Source organism: Callospermophilus lateralis, chromosome 1 (assembly GCF_048772815.1).
Source record: "Callospermophilus lateralis isolate mCalLat2 chromosome 1, mCalLat2.hap1, whole genome shotgun sequence".
Lineage (NCBI taxonomy): Eukaryota > Metazoa > Chordata > Mammalia > Rodentia > Sciuridae > Callospermophilus > Callospermophilus lateralis.
In genome coordinates, this window is record NC_135305.1 from 87,037,283 (window position 1) to 87,058,013 (window position 20,731).

At 53.9% G+C, this 20,731-nt stretch overlaps 1 protein-coding gene across 1 annotated transcript in view; it reads left to right on the forward strand.

Annotated features, from left to right (window-relative positions):
• Positions 1-20,731, forward strand: part of Mindy4 (MINDY lysine 48 deubiquitinase 4) — a 111,092-nt gene that overhangs the window by 84,129 nt on the left and 6,232 nt on the right. The window contains exons 14-17 of the mRNA XM_076863769.2: positions 8,719-8,782; positions 11,877-12,038; positions 17,368-17,548; positions 18,121-18,193. Of these exons, the coding sequence (XP_076719884.2) occupies positions 8,719-8,782; positions 11,877-12,038; positions 17,368-17,548; positions 18,121-18,193 (480 nt within the window). The remainder of the gene's footprint in view (positions 1-8,718; positions 8,783-11,876; positions 12,039-17,367; positions 17,549-18,120; positions 18,194-20,731) is intronic.

The window sequence follows — 20,731 nt, forward strand, 5'->3', positions numbered from 1 at the left end:
GAGACCCACTTCCAGCCTGCAGCCTCCTGGTGAGCAACAGGCAAAGACCTTTCTTATGGACACTGAGACTGGCAGGTGCCAGTGTCATCCTGCTCAGTCACCATTTGACCTGTGCAGAGACACCCAGCAGGGTGGCGCGTCACATGAAAGCTTGCACTTGGTGACTTTGATGTAGCATCAGGCTGCCTGGGTCCCCTTCTCAATTCAGCTGCCCACAAGCCATAGGCTGACTCAACCTGTATCTTAATTCTTTATTTCCAGAAGGACAGGGTTGAGCTAGTACTTTTTAGACTCCTTATTGTGAAAATCTGATTAGTTTTAAAACATCTATTTAAAGGTCAAGGAGTTAAGAAAATGCAACAGGACGACTTTGATGGGTGCAGATGTGATAGGGACGGGGAGGCCCCTGACTCCCGATAAGGCATCAACACCTGCCCCCCGCCATGGCCCAGGGGCCTCTCTTTGGAGAAGCCCCAGCTCTACAAACAACCCAGCTTCAAAACCTTGGGAGCAGATGATCAGACTCTCTGTGGAGTCCAGAGTCAGCTCTGCAGAGAACCCTTTGATGCTGCTTCTGACTGGCCTGTGATTACTTTGCACAGTAGTTGAAAACATGTCCTGGGAACCCATTGAGATAACAGAATCCAAGATCAAATGCTGTTCAGCCAGGGAGAAGCAGAGTGGAGGGCTGGGCAGACCTACCTGATCCCTCCAAATGCAGTTAGGTGTGGATGGGTGACGTCGCGAGACTTGGTCTGGATGGGAGTTGATGTGGGTGTGGATGGTTTGCTGGAGATTGGTGAAGGATGACATGATTGTGAGCGTGTGACAGAGATCCTGACTCCTGGAGGCCACCCTGCACCAAAGTCAGTGCTCCTGGCTGAAGGCCATTCCTAAGCCAGAACAGAGCCAGGGCCGGGTGCCATGGCAGATGTAGTCCCCGCCGAGCACAGCCCAACCACTCCAAAGAACAGTCGAGAACAGGCCTTTGAGGTCTGTTTACTCGGGCTGTGTGCAGAGTCTTGCAAAGGGTTTGTTTTTTTTCCACTTGATTTCAAGCCGTTTATTTTCTTTCTTAAGATCTCCAGTTGCTTACAGTAAATCTCATGCCTGATTTCATGCTCTCCTTGGTCTGCTGCTTCCCCCCCACACACATGGCTAGAGCCTTCCCCAGGGAGCTCTCACAAGCCCAGGATGCTCAGGGCCCTGGGGTCATGGCCAGCTCTGAGACAGGACCGGGCAGCCCAACACAGGGGGTGCAGCTGCAACCCCCGGGAGGCACTCAGACCTGGCCTACCGTAGACTGATGCTCACGGGTGGCTTGGGCCTTCGTTAGGAAGGTGGGAAGAAGCTTACGCAGAAGCCCTTCCCCATGCCCCTTGGCCTTCAGTCCAATGACCACCCCAACTGCCCAAAGGCAATTTGAAAAGTCCACAAAGGATGTTAGCTTGTTATTGGCTGAAAGGTGTGGGGAGGAACCATGCGGCATCTGCGCCATGGTGACTTGCTCTCAAAACTTTTGAGAGATTAAAAACAACAGGGACAACCAACCAGTTTCTGTCTTTAAGGAAATAGCCCTGAAATGGATGACAACTATGAGAATTGGTTGCAAAGGAAAGTGAAAGAAACTCGCTTCCTACCAGTACAACCAGAAAACCAAGCCACTGTTATCAAATACCTGGACTTCAGGAGTGGCTAGGTCCAGGAAGTACATACGGTGCCTGGGATTTGTGTCCCTTCTCTGTCTCCTTGCTATTCTCCCCTGAGTCCCGGCTGTGTTCTCAGGAAAGCCTCCTGCATGGGGACTCCAATAACCCCAGAGCCTGCCAGGTGCCAGGCACCGGATGCCGTCACCGTGGCTGGGCCTGGGCTGCACCTATCATGGGACTTCTGCAGGAATACGTCCCTAGACTGGCTAGGAATTGGGTGCTTAGAGTCAGGAAATAGAAGTGCAGGAGGTTTCGCATGTAGGAAACGTAGGTTGTGGGTTTGAGGATGGGCTGGACAGAGGTCCCACAGGCTCTTTTTAGAAATGGAGGAAAGTGACCACAATGGTTTTCATTTCAGGGGCAGAGTGGGTGCTTGCTCATCAGAGGCCACCTGGCAGAGGTGCTGGCTGGGGGTCTGTGGTGTGAGGTTTCTTCAGGGGCAGCCGTCATTGAGAATCCCCAGTTCTTGTCAGTTCCAGATGTGTTGTGCTGAACAGAAGGGGGCGCTCTGTGGTGTCCTTGGAACCCTGCCTAAGCTTTTCCATCCCAGAAGAATTAGGGTGTCAACAGAGTCACCCACACCAGGAGCCCTGACTCGCAGGCTTGGTGGCCCTCTCTTGCCTGGTTTTCCCCGTCACACACGAGGCTGGATCCAGTAGGCAAGGACCCTTCCTCACCTGCACGTGGGAAACCAGAGGAGAAGGACTTCCCGAGCGAGCTCCAGCCCCATCGTAACACTGATCCAGCTGACGGGAGGGTCCACGCTAACACTTCCAGCAAAAATGTCCCAGACCAACATGGCAGGTGGAAGGGAACCTGTGTGGATGTCTGTCATGGACTGGCAGGCGCCTTCTCAGGCCTTACTTCCTTCTGCCGCTCTGCCCTCAGGCCCCCCATCAGGGGGGCACTATGGACCTTCTTGCCCTGAGCAAAGTGGAGGCTCAGCCAGACACAAGGCCCTCACTGCCACCTTGGGCTTTTGCGGTCTTGTGGCGACCCACGGGACAGGCCTGCAGGCCTGGGACCATCATCCCTCTTTACAGATGTGAGGATTTGGAGAAGTGAAGGGTGAGTTAGTGGCACAGCCCTATCACCCCAGTCTAGTGGCTTGATCTAACACCCTGTGCCAGCGTCACCATTACCGGAAGGGGAGGGGTGACACCTGCCCCTCAGCAGGGTTTGTCCACATAAAATGGAAAATGAGGCCCCCTGTAGGCCTGTACCCGACTGGGTGCTAGACCACCTCCTCTACCCCGTTATGACTTCAGTTGGCAAGGTCTGCACTGAAACAGGCCAACACTGCTGGGCAGGTCCCCGGGCTGCTGAGAGGGCAAGCCACAGCCAACGAGTGCACCCTGGGCCCAGCTGAGTACAGTCCTTCGCATGGCCCCAGCCCCAGGGCTGATTGGAGGGGCTCACTCCCACACCTGAGGAGGGGACCAAGCTCAGGCCGTACTAGGGCTAGTGACTCTCCAAGTAGCAGGGCCGCCTCTCGTACCTCTGGCCACTCACCTAAGGACTATCGCTTCTTGTTCCATGAAGGGCTTAGATGCCCAGATTAGGACGATGGGCCTTGGGAGGAGGGAGTTGCAGGAACCTTCTGGAAGGATTTTCTGGTACCAGATCTGCCTCAAGTGTGCTGGTGGGTGGCTCACTCCCACCTGCCTCCACCCCCCTCCTGGGTCCAGCTTCTGGAATCAGTCCCACGGGGCCTGTGGAACCCAGCATCTCCTGGGATGGGGGTGGGAAGCTCAGGGTGGGGGTGTCATTTGCTGTGCACTTGTGTGCCTTATTCTAGGCACCAGGGGACCAGACAGATATGACATTACCTGATCTTGAAGTCCTTGCTGACCCGAGGGACAAGACAGGTGCATGGAGAAGAGATGGCATGGGCCCGTGGGTCCTAAGGAGAGGAGAGATGGGCATTTCTGTCCCTCATCTCAATGGAGGAAGAGGCACTCAGCAGGACTCTGAGGGGTGGGCAGCAAGGGTCTTAGCAGGTAGCAAGGACAGAGTGGGCACAAGCCACTGGTGAGGGTTTGCAGAGATTGATTGTGTGGGGTGGGGAGGGCCGGTCCCGGAGTTGGGGAAGATGGCAGGTGTTGAGGGGAAGACAGCTTGGGGAGGGCTTTGGCTGTGGAATCTGGGCTCCTCCTCTCTTCCTTCCTCCAGGCACAGTCTCCCACCAAGTTCTCCCTGCCTGGACAGGGGGACTGACATTGAGCTCTCCAGCCCTGGAGCTGTCTGCCCTTTGCAAAGCCTTCTCAGGATCTCTTCCAGCAAGCCTCAGGAGTGGCTATTGTTATCTTCGTCAGGGAAAGACACACCCAAGGGCTCAGAGATAGAAAGCCATTTGCCAAGGCCACGCGGCACAGGTGGCAGAGGGGCCAGACACCCAGGTCTTCTGACTCATTGTCCCTTCCCTCTCTGCCTTCCTGGGAAAGCTGTCAATATCCGCTCTCTCCAGACCCTTTTCAGATATTCGCAGCCACATTTCAACCTCTTGGAGGTCTCGATTTATTCTGGGTTCTTGGCTGTGATACGAATAGTTAAGGTTGCAGGAATCATGACCTCTTGGTCATTGTTTTCTTGTTTTAATGTTGTTATCGTAGGAAAAAGGAAGTAACATTTACCAAATGCCAGATGCTTTATATAGTTCATCCCATCCAGTTCTCACAGTGATCTCTAATAGCAGGAGGTATCCTCATACCCATCAGGCAGGTGGGGACACCAAGGCTCCGAGAAGGGGACAACCTGTAAGTGGCAGCACTCGGGTTTGAGCCCAGGGCTCCCTGCCTTTAGAGCCAGGTTCTCTTGGTCTACCACAGTTGCCCTTTCATAAGGCAGACGCTCCACCTCGGCAGCTGAGTAGGGAAGTGCTGTTGGGGTATAGCATCTGGGAAGCCAGGTTAGCTGACGCAGTGGGACGTAATTGCTCAGGGCTTGATGTCCCAGCGGACAGGTGCAGGCAGGACGGCTGGTTGAGTCTTCTGGCTAATTACTGCCTATGAGAAGCTGGATGTCTTAAGAGCAGAGTCAGGAACCAGACTCACTTGTTTACTTCCCAGGGGGTCCCGGGGATCCTTTGCTCTAGGCCTCTGCTTCATCTAATGAGGACTCAGGCTGAAAAAGGGGTGAGGACTTGCCTGAGGTCACTCGGTCAGGCCAAGGCCGAGCTGCCCACTGACACGCCTTGCGGACATTTGTTTTAGGTGAGTGGCTAGACACTGGCGCCATGCCTCTAGGCCACTTGGGCATATTTTCCTTCTTATTCAGAAACTTGTGTGCCAAATGCCACGTTCACACGGGGAGGCTTTTAGGTGAAGGGACAGGCCAACGGGAGCCACGGGCAGTGGAACCTGGGTGGGGCCTCAGGGCTCCTGGGCCTGCCTGGCTTCTGTCCTTCAGCTTTGTGCCTGCCTGCTCAGGCTGCTCAAGAGCCCCCAGGACTGGCCCCCAGGGGAACTGTGAAAAGGGCCCCCTGCCCACTAGACTGGGTGGTAAGTCGGTCCTGGGGAAGAGACTGCCATGGTTTGTGGCTCAGAAGCCCAGAGCTTGGGGGCCCCTTGCATGGTTTCAGCTTCTGCTCCCAGGATGCTTGGAATCCAGAGGTTCCCCTGAGAAGCCACAGGAGCTGGTGGAGGGAGAAAGTGATGGGCAAGGCCCAGTACTGCCTTCAGCTAAGTAACACCACCCTTCATAAAACAGGCTTCTGCATATAAGATTTCATCTAAAGAAAGGGCTCCGAGTCTAAAATGACGTTGGAGCCACTTGTACAGGTGTCCTAGGCCTGCCGTCACAAAGGGCCACCATCTGGGTGGCTTAAGCACAGAAATTGATTTCTTACACCCCCACAGCCTGAAGGCCAAGATCAAAGTGCCAACAGACTCAGTTCCTCCTGAGGGCCCCCTTCCAGGATTGCAGATGGCAACTTCTGACTGTGTCTCAGGCGACCTTTCCTCTCTGTGTGCACATCCCAGGGGGATCTCTCTGTGTGTGCAGATTTTCCTTATAAGGACACCAGTCCTATTGGACTAGGACCCACCTTAAGAGCCTCATTTTAACTCACTCACCCCTTTAAAGTCTTTATCTCCAGATGCACAAGCTTAGATATGGTGGGGTGGGGTGGGGACAGGGACTAAGACTTCAACATATTGGACAGTTCATGCCAGTACACCTCTCATCTTGTCCAAGACTCTTGATGTTCCAGAAGAGAGACTGAGGCCCAGGGTCAAGGGGTTTGTGACCTTGCAGCCGGCCAGGGCTGGAACGAGAGTCTGGTGCAGATCCTGCCTGCAAGCTGACTGCCCAAGGACTCCTCGCGCTTAGTACTGCAGCAGCTCCCCTGGGGGAGGCCTGAGCATCCACATGTGCCAAAGTTGTAAATCTCCAAAGCCACGAGCCACTCCTTGGCGTCTCTCGAGTGCCCTGATGTGAAATACAGATGTTCCTCTCTTTTAAGATGCGAGCACACGTCTGAATTTCCCATCGTGTTTGCACCTAAGGATGCAATTGCCATTTCCTCCCATTGTCCTTTCTGCTTGTCCCTCTGCTCCCAGCTGACGCAGGCTCTCAAGCCCGCTGGGTGAACACGCGGCTGTGAGCTTATGAAGATCGGACCGCTTCTGAAAACTGCGGGTGGCCTGAGGCCAGCGATGCTTATCGGTCCACCCAGGACTCCTTTGAGGTTATTTTCTTCTCATCAGAAGATGCTTGTATACGCTGAGGAGAACGTTTCCATCAATTCTTCTGCCTGATCTAGCGCCAGCCGAGTTTGGTGCTCCATGAGTCACCCCGGCTGGCTCCCTCCCAGGCCTGCTGGGCTGTCTCTGGTGGGTCAGCCCTGAGGGCCTTCCCAGAGGACCCCACGCCTTTGCGGTCTGCAGTCCCCCACGACGGTGCTCCCAGGCCATCTCATGTGGACCGTAAACCTTCCCCATTTGGCACAGTTACTAAAAACCACAAGAAAGCATTATCTCTACAAGTATTGCGGAGGTTGAATTTCTGAAGTTTGTCGGAAAAGGATACAGGGCCAGGGCGTGTGTTTTAGGTTTGTGAGCTTACGGCAGACCTTGGATCTAGGGCATAAATTGAGACCAGGTTCCCCTTCTCTTCCACCAAAAAGAAAAATGAGCGGTCTGATTGCAAAACCCTTCCAACCCCTGGTCACCGCGCAGTGCTCTCTCTCGGGTGTGGATAAAGGAAGCGGGCCAGGGCCGGGACACAGTGATGGGTGGTGGTGTGTCCCCCAGGGCCGTATGCAGTGGTTTGGGAAGCAGGCACTCGGGACTCGCCTGGCCTCCAGAACCCACCTCTCTGTGCTGCTCAAAAGAGTAATTCCCAATTCCCGGGGGTCCTAGAGGGTTGAGGTGCATCTGCTGGGTGCAATTGGGAGACGGTAGCTCCTTTACTCTCTGCTGGTTACATGGCTCCGATCACAAGAATGCTTTGTCTCCCGGAGCTATTTACTTTGAGGTCTTTGCTGCTCCTTTTAGGAACCACGTGCCACAGTGGCTTCCCAGCATGGTGACAAGCTGAGGAGGACTCTGAAGTTCAGGGAGGGCTTTTTGCCTCCTAGTGTTCATCACTCACTCCTCATAGGGGACAGGGTCCCAAAGATGGGACACATCCTGAATTGTTCTGTCCCCACTGCTGCTCAGCCCTAAAATTCATTTCTTGTGGTTTGAGGAACTTACTCTGCCAAAGGGGCTTTTCAGTCTATGCCTTTTGGAGAACCCCCTTTTGAGGAAGGAGCCACAGGGGTAGCATGGAGGGGCTCTAGGCTTTGAAAAGAGACTGCCAGGAGGCCCTGGGCCCAGCAGCTCTGGGCAAACCTTTTTATTTTTTCTTTCTTCCTTTTTTGTGGTACCGGGGATTGAACTCAGGGGCCCCCTTAACCTCTGAGCCACATCCCCAGCCCTTTTTTATATTTTATTTTGAGACAGGGTCTCATTGAGTTGCTTAGGGACTCACTAAGTTGCTGAGGCTAGCCTCAAACTTGCAATCCTCCTGCCTCAGCGTCCCGAGCTGCTGGGGTTACAGGCGTGCGCCACTGCACCTGGCAGCCAGCCTCTTCTTGAAGCCCCCATTATCTCCTTGGGTCTTGCGGAATGATGCCTGCATGGTACCCGGTGCCGGAGCTGTGCAGTAGCACTGTTGTTTTGGAATCCGAGGAGGCTGCACTGGTCTGTGTTCTATCGCCAGGAACGCCATCCCGCAGACTGTGGAAGTTTTAATGAGAAGAGGTTTATTTTGATCGGTGGTTCTGAAGGTCCAAGGTTGAGGGCCACATCTGATGTCCGCCTCCTTGCTGGCAGAGTCTTGAGGAGGTGCAGGGCATCACGTGGCAAGAGACAGAGAACGTGTGCCTGTCTCTTCAGGTCTCCCTCCTCTTATAATTTCCTAGATTCAATTGTGGTGGCTCCACCCCATGACCTTACCTAATCCTCATCTCCTCCCAGAAGCCCCGCCTCTAAACCATGGCTGAATTAAGTCTCCACCCTCTTAATGTAAAAGGGAAATTAAATGTCAACAAAGGAACCCACGGGGGACACACTCAAGCCATAAGCAAATCATCACAGAGCATTCGAGTCTGTTCCTTCCCCTTCACAGATGGGCGACTGGGGCCCAGAGATGGGAGAGGTAGCCCCCACCCCTACTGTTAATAGCACTAGTTGGGATGTGAAGGCAGGACGTTGGATTCCCAGCACAAGGGACTTTCTGCTGTATCAGTCTTCTCTCGCCATCCTCTGGTATGGCCAGAGGCCTGGGGAGGCCAGAATGGAAGCTGTTAACCAGGGAACAGGGTGATTGTGGCTCAAGCAGGCCTGGGTTTGAGCCCAAATTTCTTTGGGGCAGGGACCACCTCTGTAGACAACGCTGAACACAAGATTCGCAGGTTCCCACCCAATCTGGAACCCTTGGCCTGGGGCCTACGGGTGCCCGATCACCCAGTGAGGTTTGCCCTGGAGGATTGGGTCAAACAGAGGCTCCTTTCTGTGTCTTCCAGGGTTCGCCAGGACTTTGATGTTCCCACCACCCACCTGATTGGAGCACACGGATACTGCACACAGGTCAGGGGTACTGTGGGGCCCAGGGGCAGCCTGGAGGTGGTTCTTCTTCCTCTGTCCCTCTCTCCTTTGTCCCTACTGATACCCTCCCAGTGCTTTGGTGTGCCTACCTCTGCTGGGCTTCCTGGTCATGGAGACTTGGAAAGAGAGCTTAGCTTCTCTGGGGAGTACTTGCTGTGCTGTAATCTGTGTGCTTGGACCCACGCAGAAGAGGTGGGATGGAGATCCAAGTGCTGCCCTGCCCGGAGCCCAGGCCACAGGGAGCAGTGCCCCTGGTATAAGCTGAGGACCCTGGCTCCAGATGGGGAGACAGCAGCAATGACACCCTTTATGTTTATACAGGGTGTTGTCTTCATGACGACCCTTCCAGCTGCATTTCTACAAAGGGATCCCCAGGAGGTCTTGAGGGGGTGCAGGAGAGACCCTGAGCACAGTTGCTTGTCCTGTATCCTCTCAGACACTCACATGATACCAGGAAAGGAAACAGCTCCAGATCCAGCCATGTGAGCAGGAAGACGGGCAGCTAAATCCCACTCCTAGTTTCTATCTGTGCCTTTCTCTGCACGGCGAGGCCTCCCACAGTGGCCACATGGACCACAGGGACCTCTGACTCTCAGTTCACACAGATTCAGCTGGATCTTCCAATCCAGCTGAAGACCCAGTTGTCCTGGGGTCCTGACTCACTAATGCCCAGCTCTGGAACTGTGCCTGGTCATTATGCAGGTGCAAGCTTGGGGCTATGGTTTGTCAGTCAGCCACAGAGGGATGGGGTTGGCTGTTGTCCTCCATTCTGGGAGAAAGTCTCAGGGGACAGGCTGCTTGGGGTAGCCCCACTCTCCCTCTGAGTGCTTTTCTACTCCATGGGAACTTCTCTTTGCAGAGGGCAGAGAGTGATGTTGGCCACAGGTGGGCGGCCGTCAGCTATTGGCAGAGGATGCCAGACCAGAGCCTGGGGCTGGGTTCAAGGACTGTTCTCTGGTACACCCACCATGTGAGCTGGGACACCTTCTTCCCCACCCCAAGCTGCTTAAGCGTTGACGTGCCCATGAACCCTCGAGGGTCCTACTGTAGAGCAGGCTTGGATTCAGAGCATCTGGGCTTGGGCCTGAGGCTCTGGATTTCTAATAGGCTGTCCCACTGCCCATGGAAAGGCCATGCTGCCGGTTCACAGACCACATTTTGAATAGTAAGGAAATAGATGGGGAGTGGGAGATTCCAGGTACTTCTTTCTTCCCATCTCAAGAAGGTTTTCTGCGAGGTGGAAGGTTCTGGACACACCCTTGATTAAGGAGCAGGGCCCTTTTTTCCTGTTGAAAACCAGATGGAAAAAACTTGAACCTGCCTGATCAAGGCTGTACCCTTCTTAGTAGCTGCTGCCCCTGAGGTGCAGTATCTTAGAACAGATACTTCCTCCAAATTCTTTTCTCATTTCCTCTGCTAGGTCACAATGAGGCCCCTTCGTATCTCTGTCCAATGAGGACTCCTCAGTGGCCATCAACCAAGACCTCTTTTACTGTCACTGGGGCAGGGGTGTTGGTGTTAACAGAGGGGACTTATTAACCCCGGACGTTGTTTTCACAATTCAGGGGAAAACACTTTCATAAACTCTGCCATTTAGGAAAGGGAGGCCGTGGCCATTCCCACGTGCAGCGAGAGGGCTGCCGGCCCGCTTGACTCACGGGCAGTGCCAGCCCTGGTGGAGGTGGGTGAGACTGAGACCTGCCTGCCCAAATGCTAGGGTCAGCTTGCTAGACTCCTTCCCCAGGGGGCCGTGGGCCCTTGGAGACCACCATTCTGCATCCTGAATGCATGTCCAGGCAGGGGCTTTCATGAGTATAACGAGGGGTGGGGACAATTGAAGGGAAACCAGACAGATGTTCAGAGCCAGCAGATGTGGGTGGAGGTTCAGCCCTGGCGCCCACTGTGTGTGACCAGGGCAAGTCCTTCTGCATCTGTGAGCCTCGTTTTCTCCATTTCTAAAAGGAGGTTGGACTAGGAGGCCATTGCATAAAGAAGGTCCCTTCCAGCCACAGTGATCCACCCTGGTGCAGGGGACACAGGCTGAAGGAGACTGCAAGAGAAACAGCGCTCCTGCTGCAAGTCCTAAGGTCATGTGCTTGTTGCCGTGCTGGATTGAGGCTTTAGTGACGGGGCCACTGAGTACATGATACTCAAGGCAAGGTGAAGATGGGCTTCCCGCTGCCCCCTGCTTCTGCTCTTCCTGCCCCTGAGGCATCTTACCCTGCCCTCTCACCTCCATTGAGACCTTGCTGTCCCTGGTGAGATTCAAATAGGCCCGGAGTGCAGGTGGTCCTGCAGCACTGTGAGTTTCCTGGTTTTTATTTTATTTTTTATTTTTTATATTTTTAAATTTAGAGCAGGGTCTCACTGAGTTGCTTAGCACCTCGTTTTTGCTGAGGCTGGCTTTGAACTCACGATCCTCCTGACTCAGCCTCCCAAGCTGCTGGAATTTCAGACTTGCCCTACTGTGCCTGGCAGTTTCCTGGTTTTACGTATGGCTCTGCTTCTGGAAGATGCTGTTGTTGGGGGAAGCTGGGTGAAGGACACGAGGAACTCTATGAACTCGTTTTATGACTTCTATTGAGTCTAAAGTTATTTCAAAATCTAAAAGTCTATTTAAAAACTAACATCCCAGAAGTCAGTCTACAAAGACACTTTTACTCGGTCATGTGGCCTTGTGTCCATCTGGGCCCTGGAGTGCTCTGCATGCACATTTTTTTAATAGCCCCAGTCACATTCTGTGTCATGCTTCAATCCCATGGGAACACACCTGACCCCATAGTCTGGACTGAGAATGGAGTCATGTCTTACCCTCCTGATGTTCTCTCCAATGGTCTGGGTCCTAGAACAGGGTCCTGTGTACAGTGGTGCTCAATGAATGCTTAGAGAATAAAAGTTGATGAATGCCTGGAGTCACTTAGATGAGCAAAGATGGCGACTTTCCCTGCAGGGCCTGCCTTTGATTTCCATCTCTCTCTCCTTGCTTGCTTTCCTTTCCACCCCTTTTTTCTTTTTCCTAATCTCCCCTCCACAGCTGATTCAGAGACTTGACGTGGCTTCCCCTTCTCATCAACAGGAACTTGTCAATCTGCTCCTGACTGGGAGAGCCGTGTCCAATGTTTTCAACGACGTGGTGGAGCTGGATTCTGGGAACGGGAACATCACCCTCCTCCGGGGCATTACAGCACGTAGCGATATTGGCTTCTTGTCTCTCTTTGAGCACTACAACGTGTGCCAGGTACCCACACACTCACGTTCTCCAGACCCCGGGGAGCCTTGCTTCCTGGAACTGAAAAGAAAAGAGCTCATGGCAGAGAAGGAAAGCAGGACTGCCCTTCCCAGAGTGGCTGGAATTCAGGTCCAGCCTGAGTCACCGAGGATCTGGGAAGATGTGCAGTTTCCCTGCCGTCCAGTAAAGCACGCAATTCAGACCCAAAGCCAGTTGATGCTGAGTTCTGAGGAAGGCTGTCTGGAAAGTACCTCTAGGAATTTATAGTGTGATTGTGGGTTGGCCTTGGCTGCTTCTGGGCTGTGTGTGTGTGTGTGTGTGTGTGTGTGTGTGTGTGTGCACATGCACCGTAGGAATGGGGGTCTTTTCCAGGAATAGGAACTTGAGGTCTGAGGTCTTGTATTACTTTCTTAGGGTTGTCACAACAAGATGCCACAAACTGGGTGGCCAAAGCAACGGAAATTCATTCTCTTACAGTTCTGGATGCCGTAGGCCTGAGATCAAGGTGTCTGCAGAGCAGGGCTCCCTCTGAAACCCATAGGGATACTTGATCCTTGTCTCTTTGAGTTTGGGGTGTTTTTTTTTTTTTTTTTTTTCAATCCTTGGCGTTTCTTGGCTTACAGTTGAATCACCCCAGTCCCTTGACTCTGCTATCCCACAGCGGCCTTCTCCCTGTGGGTCTAAGATTCTCCTAAAGACCTCAGTTGGATTAAGGGCCTACCCTCCTACAGGAGAACCTCATCTTAACTAATCCCATTGGCAGTGATGCTATATGCAAATAAAATCCCATTCAGAGGTCTCATGTATCTTCTGGGGAACACAATTCAACCTCTAAGAGGCCTCACTGGGTCTCCCTGCCTCCTATCTCACTGAAACCAGGGTCTCAGGTGAAACTGGACAGTGTGTGATGACTGTACCCTCTGGGGAATGTGGACAGGGGCTGAGGAGGGCTGGCCAGGGGTTCACTGACCCTACCTGCTTGTCCCAGCTGCCATAGAACTTTCTTTGATCCCTGCTTCTTGTGACTGTTCTGTGGTGGATTATATGGGAGCATTGTCCTGAGGCTGGCAGGAGCTCTGCCTCTGCCTGCAGGTTCTTGGAGGGCCGGGCTAGGTCTCCTGCATCATGTGTCCCAGAACCAGGACACAGAGACCCTCCTGATGGGAGCATCTGGAGAATGCTGGGAGCATGGATTTACAAGGTGGGAGGGGACCAGATTTTCATCCCACCCCCCTGCACGGCCACAGGTTCAGGTGTGCTGTCCCTTACTAATGAACCACGTGGTGCCACACTCTCCCCTTTCTGGGTGATATTCCCCAGCTCACAGAATGCAGGATTGTGGGATCAACCAAAGGCTGCGGGGAGAGCAAGGTGGCTCCTCCTGATTGTGCTGGTGTCGGGAGGGAGGCCAGGAATGTGGCCACGCGGCCAGTGAGGAGTGCCAGGGTGCAGGAGCATCAGACCCCCGAGTGGACTCCCAAAACCTTCAGCCTGAAACTCTAAGAAAAGTGACCTTGGCCAGACTTGTGGACTCTCACCACAAGTCCTCATTTCATTCTTGCTGTTAAGGTGTTGGTTAAAAAATAAATTGCTTTCTTGGCTGAGAGTCCCATCAATTACCAATGGAGGGTAATTGATGGGACTCTCAGCCAAGATCATCCTTCCCCTACAAAGTGGCAGAAGACATCCTGGCCCTTCAGCTCCCTTCCCTTTTTGGATTCCTAGGATCCACATAGACCCTTTGTTGTCCTTCCCTCGGCTGAGACTAAGAGTTTCATCTCCCTGCGTGAGAGGGTGCCTGGCAGAGGTTGCTCAAGTCTGTCTGTGTGCACCCTGGTCCAGCCACCAGCGCTGCTGGTCTGATACTCGTGACAGTCTGGCTGACTTCAGCTCCTGTCCCCACTCTTCCCAATCCTGTCCTTTTACGGAAGCCAGCGTGTCCTTTGAAAACGTAGATCCAATCGTCTCGTTCCTTTCTCAACACTCTACCTCGGTTTCCCAATCCTCTGAGAATGTTATGAGCTCACTGTGTCCCCCTAAAACTGCCTAGTGAAATCCTCACCCCCAGGACCTTGGAATGTAACTGTCGGTGGAGACCAGGATGCAAGGCTGTGATTAAGTTAGAAGGCGGTTCCTAGGATGGCCCTAATCCAAACGACGGGTGTCATCGTAGGCAGAAGGGACTAGGACACTGAGGGAAGGCCTTGCGGAGACACAGGGAGAAGACGGCCATCTATGAGCCAAGGCGAGAGGCCTCCAGATCTAACTCAAATACCTCCTCCATCAGACTTCAGCCTCCTGAACTTGGAGAGAATAAATGTCCATTGCTGAAGCCGCCCCGTCTAGGGTATTTGTTAGCCCAAGCTAACTGATACAGGGACTAAAATCCCAACATTCCATGACCCTCACAGCCTATCCCTGCCTTCCCCTCACCTCACCCCACCAAACTCTGTCCCATGGGCACCGGCTTAGGCCACACTGCCACCCCCACCCCCCACCCCCGCTTCCTGGGTTCCTTCCTTCCCATCTCTGGGCCTTTGCACCTACTCTACCCTGCACCTGCCTTGCTCTTTCTGCTCTTCAAGTTTTTAGATTAAAAGTTACTTCCTAAAAGGGAGGGCATTCCTGCCTTCAGCCTCACTCTGCCTGAGTCAGGGTGCCTTCTGGTGCCCCCCACTTCCGTGCACCTCTTGCCACTGTCATTCTCCATATCTCATTGTTTTTAGGAGGTAAACGTTCCCCATGTTAAGCATTTCTGAAATGATAATGTATTATTGCAAATGACAGTGCGCCAAATGTGGTCAGCTTTCTGTCTTTCTTAGTGACACAAAAACTGTGGCAATGCCCAGCATGGTGGCACACACCTGAAATCCCAGTGGCTCAGGAGGCTGAGGCCGGAGAATCACGAGTTCAAAGCCAGCCTCGGCAACTTAACAAGGCCCTAAGCAACTCAGTGAGATCCTGTCTCTACCTAAAATATTTTTAAAAAGGGTTGGGGATGTGGCTAAGTGGTTAAATGCCCCTAGGTTCAATCCCTAGTACCAAAAAAAAAAAAAAAAAAAAAAAAAAAAGAAAGAAAGAAAGAAAGAAATAAAAAGAAAAAAGTAAACAAAGAAAGAAAATAAAAGTGGCCAATCTGGTGGAGTCATAGATTCAACGAGGCATAGCACAAGCTCATTGTGCGTTAGATTATTTGATTCCTCTCTGTTATCCCCCTTAATCTGGTCAGTTCCACAAGGACAGGACTGTTCTTGTTTTCTTCCATGCTGTGTCCCCACTGCATAGCACAGTGCTGGGGATGAAAGTATAGATCACAATGAACAAGTGTCGCCCTTATGGACACAATGATTATCCCGGCAGCCCACCTGGCTGTTGGTCACTCACAGCTTCTGCAGATTAAGACTTACCATTTGAAAGCAATCTCTGACTGTGCACAGGCCCCTCCAGGGGGAAGACTGGACTGTGCCGTGGGGAGTGTGGGCCCTTGCTCCAGCCTTTGGTTCCCTAAGAATGAGAAGGAAGCAGATTTCTTCTCTGGAAAATGTCACCCACTTGGAAGGGAGCTCCTGAATGAGAAAACTCACTGACAAACTCTTACCCTTAACCTTTTGACAAGTATTTATATGTGTCCAGCTGCCCTGGTGTCCTCAGTTGGAAAATTCAGCAGGGCTGATTGTGCAAGGGCCTGCTCCCTGCTTGGCTCGGGGCTCTTTTCCTGCCAGGAGGGAGCGCTGGATCCTGTCTTCCAGGCTCCCTGTTTGCGGGACAGTGCCAACTTTGGAAAACAGGACAGAAACCGAGTTGGTAGAGGGATTTGTGTTTTCAGACATATAATTCCCTCACACCCCACCAGGAGCAAGCCCTGAAGTCACTTGAGGGCCCAGTTGGTGAGGGGGGAAGGGATACTTGGACAATAAGAAAGTGATGAGCACATTGTGAAAGATGGCCCTCCTGCCTTCTGGAGGAGGCCACTTTAATGGACAAGTCTCACTGGGACATTCTGAGCGTGGCCCTCTGCCCCTGCCACCTCTAGCCCAGAGTCACCTCTGAGTAGGGGCTGCCCAGTCACTCTTCTGTGACAGGCCCTGGAGAAATTATGCCTTTCTCTTCACTGGAAAAATAATTCCCATTCTTTCCTTAATCCACAGGCAGCGGCTGTAAATACCTGAGCATGCAAACATCTCCCTGGGGCCCGTGGGGATTAGGCCTGAACCAGCCTGGACCGTGGCGCACACATGGTGGAATGAACCCAGGCCCCTGGTGGGGAGAGGCGCTGCCCAGGGGACTCACAGGGGACAGGGAGAGAGCCTGAGGGGCAAAGCTGACCAGGCCCTTGGGGGCCTCTCCCCTGTGCAGGGAAAATGGTGGCATTGCGCCACAGGACCTGGTGCCTGCTCTGTTTCCCATCTTCCCCAAACAGCCTTCTGCCGTGAGATTCCCTGGCTTGGAACTTTTTAGAGAATCCCTCACCTGAAGGAAGTTTCCACTCCTTATTCTGGAACTACCCCAACCTCATCTTCCTCGCTCCTCTACTGAAGCAAGGAAGTGTCCCCCTTGTACCTCCGGTTTCTCTGGCCGTTCCTTCTTGGCTTCGCCCACAGACTGCTCACCCAGCCCCTTCCCTCCCGACTCCTGCGGCTCCCAGCTCTTTCTGTCTTTGAGGCACAGTTCAAGTTCAAGTCCCACCTTGCTCAGAAGAGCCCTCGTTCATCAAACCACTCACGCCTGGGCCCTTGCTGCTAGGGTATCATCTGGCAGGCACGGGGCGGGTGGGTGAGGCATCACGAGGCAGGGGATGCACTGTGGTGCTGTGGCCCAGGAATCCGGTTGCCAGGTGATGAGCCCCTGGGATCTACAAGGAGGAAGTGATCGCTGCCCCCTGATTGGGTAGTTTGGGTGATGCAGGCTCTCCAAGGAGAGGAGAGCTCTAGATGGTGGATAGAGAATGTGAAGGCGTGGGGGCTTGGTTAGCGAGAGAAGCCTGGCAAGAATTGGTTGGGAGGTCATTGCCATGATTCAGTGAGCGGGTGAATGGACTTGGAGAGGAGAGGTGGGCGCGAGGGAACTAAAGGATGCAGCATGGGCATCACCCTGAACTACTGGACATGGAGGGGAGGAAGGGATGAGGCCCCTGTTTCAGGTCTGTGAGCCACCATGCTGCGGGGCGGGGCAGCTCTGGGCAACTGACCAGTGGTCCTACTAGCGGGAATGGCTCCCAGCAGAGCACACAAACAGGACTGGGCCTCTCCGAGGTCCGTCCTGCCCTGGTTTGGACTGAAGAAGCCCCAGCTCCTCTCTCTGGGGATGGCAGGTTCCATTGCGTCTCTCCCTCTTCCAGGTTGGCTGCTTCCTGAAGACCCCGCGGTTCCCCATCTGGGTAGTGTGCAGCGAGAGCCACTTCAGCGTCCTCTTCAGCCTGCAGATGGAGCTCCTGTCTGACTGGAAGGCCGAGCGGCACTTTGACCTGTACTATTATGACGGCCTGGCCAACCAGCAGGAGCAGATCCGGCTGACCATCGGTGCGACAGCCCTCAACCTGTACCCTAAAGGAGCTTCCAGACCCCTCACAGGCAGCAGACTTCACATCCCCTTCAGGATGCTCGAGAACAGTGTAGACTCGGGTGCCAGGACTGGGGTGATCAGAGAGCAGATCCTAGCAGGGCCCCTCCAGCTGGAGGGATCCAGGGATGACCTTGACCCTTGATGGCATCAAGCATGTAAGGTGAAGTGGAGGCCACATGGGAAGAGCCCCAAACGCTTTGCTGACAAGTCTGGATTTATTCTTCAGGCAATAGGGAACCCTAGGAGGTTTTAGAGCAGGGCATGATTGGATCAGATGTGTTTTTATTAAGAAGGTTTTTGGTAGCTGAAGCAAGGCACAAAACTGGGATAGAGACTGGACAATGAGAGGCCTGTGAATTGTCCAGGTGAGAATTTAGGGCCAGCAATGAAGGTGGATCCAATTGGAATGGAGATGAAGGCATAGGTACTCAGAGGGTCGGGTCCCAAGAAAGTTGTCCGCGCTGACCACAGGTTAAATGCAGAGCCCTGGAATGACATGACTGTGCCTCTCTTTCTCCCTCCTCCCCAGATACCACCCAGACCAGCCCCGAGGACAGCCACAATGACTTTGTCCCTCCCCTGGAGCTCTGCATCAGAACCAAGTGAGTCGGGCATGGCTCTGGCTTTTGAGCCTCTTCCGGAATGACGGGGAAGTGTGGTGGTTGGGGGCGTCAGGCCTGCAGGAAAGGAGGAAGGATTCCCAAATGGTTCAAGGCCAGAGGACTGGGGTAGGTGAGACCACTGCAGGCTGGAGAGACCCAGCGCTCTGGGGCTCGGGCATAACCAGATGTCTTCCCTTGTCACCACGGCCCAAGCGGAGGCATAAGTGACTTGCACGTCCCCATGGTGGGATTCCAGAGCCTCCCTTGAGCAGCCACCTGGCCTGCCGAGCGCTGTCAGGCCTGAAGGAGGAGGGAGAGCTGTTCACTGGGCTGGAGCTGGAGGCTGGATCCGAAGTGGAAGGGGGGATGGCAGGGGCTGGCCCAGCCAGGGTGTGGCAGGAGGTGGCCTGGAGCAGGAGCACCCTCTGCTCCATGAGGAGGTGGAGAGACAGCCTTGGCCACCATGAACACTGAGCAGAGGTGCTCCCAGCTCAGAGGCAGCTGAGCTAGGGACTCCTCCACCCAGCCCTCCTGCGTTTAAGGGGAGGGGAGGGGAACGCCTAGTTCACGGGGCCCGGTGGAGGCCATGTTCCCTTCCCTCTGAGGGGCCCCAGGGCTGGGGCAGTGCTCTGGAGGGGCCCATGGGTTGTAGCTGTCAGGAACCCTCAGCTCCCTGTGGGTGGCAGGCCCTTGTCAAAGCCTGGGGGTAATGATGGGAGGCCTCAGTGCAGTGGGGAGAGCAGCTGGGAGGGAGGAGACGCCGATGCCACCTAGGTCCTTCTTCTAGGGAAGCAGCAGACATTGCAGTGGTGATGAGGTCTGGAGCCAGGCTGCCTGGGTCGGACCCCTGGCTCTGCAGCTTGCCGGAGGGGCGCTGTTGACTTCACCCCTCTGTACCTTGCTTTGTCATCTGTCAAATCACGAATGTCCTCTAACGTTCACTCATGATTCAGTGTGGCCTCACGTGGAAACTCCGTTCTCCTGTGACATTGGGGGCGGGGGCTGGTCAGGGTAAGGGGATGAGGACACCACCCAGGCCCTGAGCTTCTGACTGCCTGAGGTCCCGATGGCACACCTGCAGCCCAGGGTCTCCGCCCACCTGTGAGAAAGAGCGAGAATGCCATGTGCTCAGAGGGAAGTCAGGAAGGGGAAGTGGGAGGGATGCCCCGTCCATCTGTCCGCTGGTGCCCCCCCCCACTGGGCCAGGGACACAGCATTCTTACAGGGTCATGTGCCGGAGCTTCTTTCATCAGAGGATTAAGGGCACACGCAGGTCACTGTCCTTTCATGTACAAAGCCACTCATTCAGGGTGATGAGAGAAGGGGAAAGGAGATGACCCTGGCCTGGGCACCCTGTACAGAACAGCCCAGGAGGCCACAGAACACTCTTCCTGCAGGGGGGACTGCAGGGTTCAAACTGTATCCTGGTCACAGCCTCCGCCACCTCCGGACTCTTGGGGCCATTGATGGGGCCTCTATCTGACTGTGTCTCTGTACCCCTCCCATGGAACACCAGCCCCTCCATTGCCTTTCTGGGAAGTAACTCTTCTTTTGCCAAAATATGACCACTATATGACCACCTGAGTACCCCCAGTATGGGCCCTGACTGGATTTCCTGGGCTCAGCCCTAATTGGCATTCATTTGAGAATGACTCGGGGTGGTGCCTGTCCCAGATGAAAGGTGGCATGATGTGGAGCTCAGGCCAAGCTCAGAGGATGGGCATGGGCCTTTTCTGTCACCAGCCTCTCCCCTAGGACTTCTTCCCTTCCCACACCAAACCCACCATTGCCCTGTCCCGGTTGATAGATGGGGAAGTTGGAGAGGCTGCTAGCGTCAGGGAGTGAGCCTGGGCCTGGGAATAGATGGTTCAGGCTGCAGCTTGGCCCTGCCTCACCTCTGCTCACAGTCATGGGCTTGGACAAGGTAGAGCTTGGCATCTCTTCCAGAAATGTCTACCAATTCACATCACAGAGGCACAATAACCCCATTTATGTAGCACAGAGTTAGGGATAGCAGGTCTGGAGATTCTAGTTGTTCCAGACCCCACCCAGCTCCCTGATGGCTGGGGGAACCTAATATCCATTGATGACTCTCCAATTGGAAAGTCTTGCTCCTGAGCAAGGTCTTCAAGCTTCAGAGTCAGCAGAATTCTCTGGAGAATGAGTAAAAACCCAGATCTCTGGGCCCTCCAGTGTCTGGCTTGCATGACATACTAGGCCAGGGGAACCTTCTTCCCAATACCAGTTTTCTTCCTGTTTTACTTCCCCATTGTGACCCGCCATGATGGATCCACTGGGCCATGATGAGACATTTCCCAGTAATTCCTAGAAACACTGAGTGGTGGGTGAAGAGTGGGTTCCTGGGTCCCCTCCCCTCTATCCATCAGATAACATGCTGCTATGATGGAAGACAGCAGGCTGGGTCTTCTGGAATCTTATTCCGAAGGGGTAGATTACAAAGCCTTTGAGTTTTGTTTTCATCCCAGATTCTCCAATTGCTCAAAGGAGAAATTTGGGAAAGTGGCCTCCTATGTCACT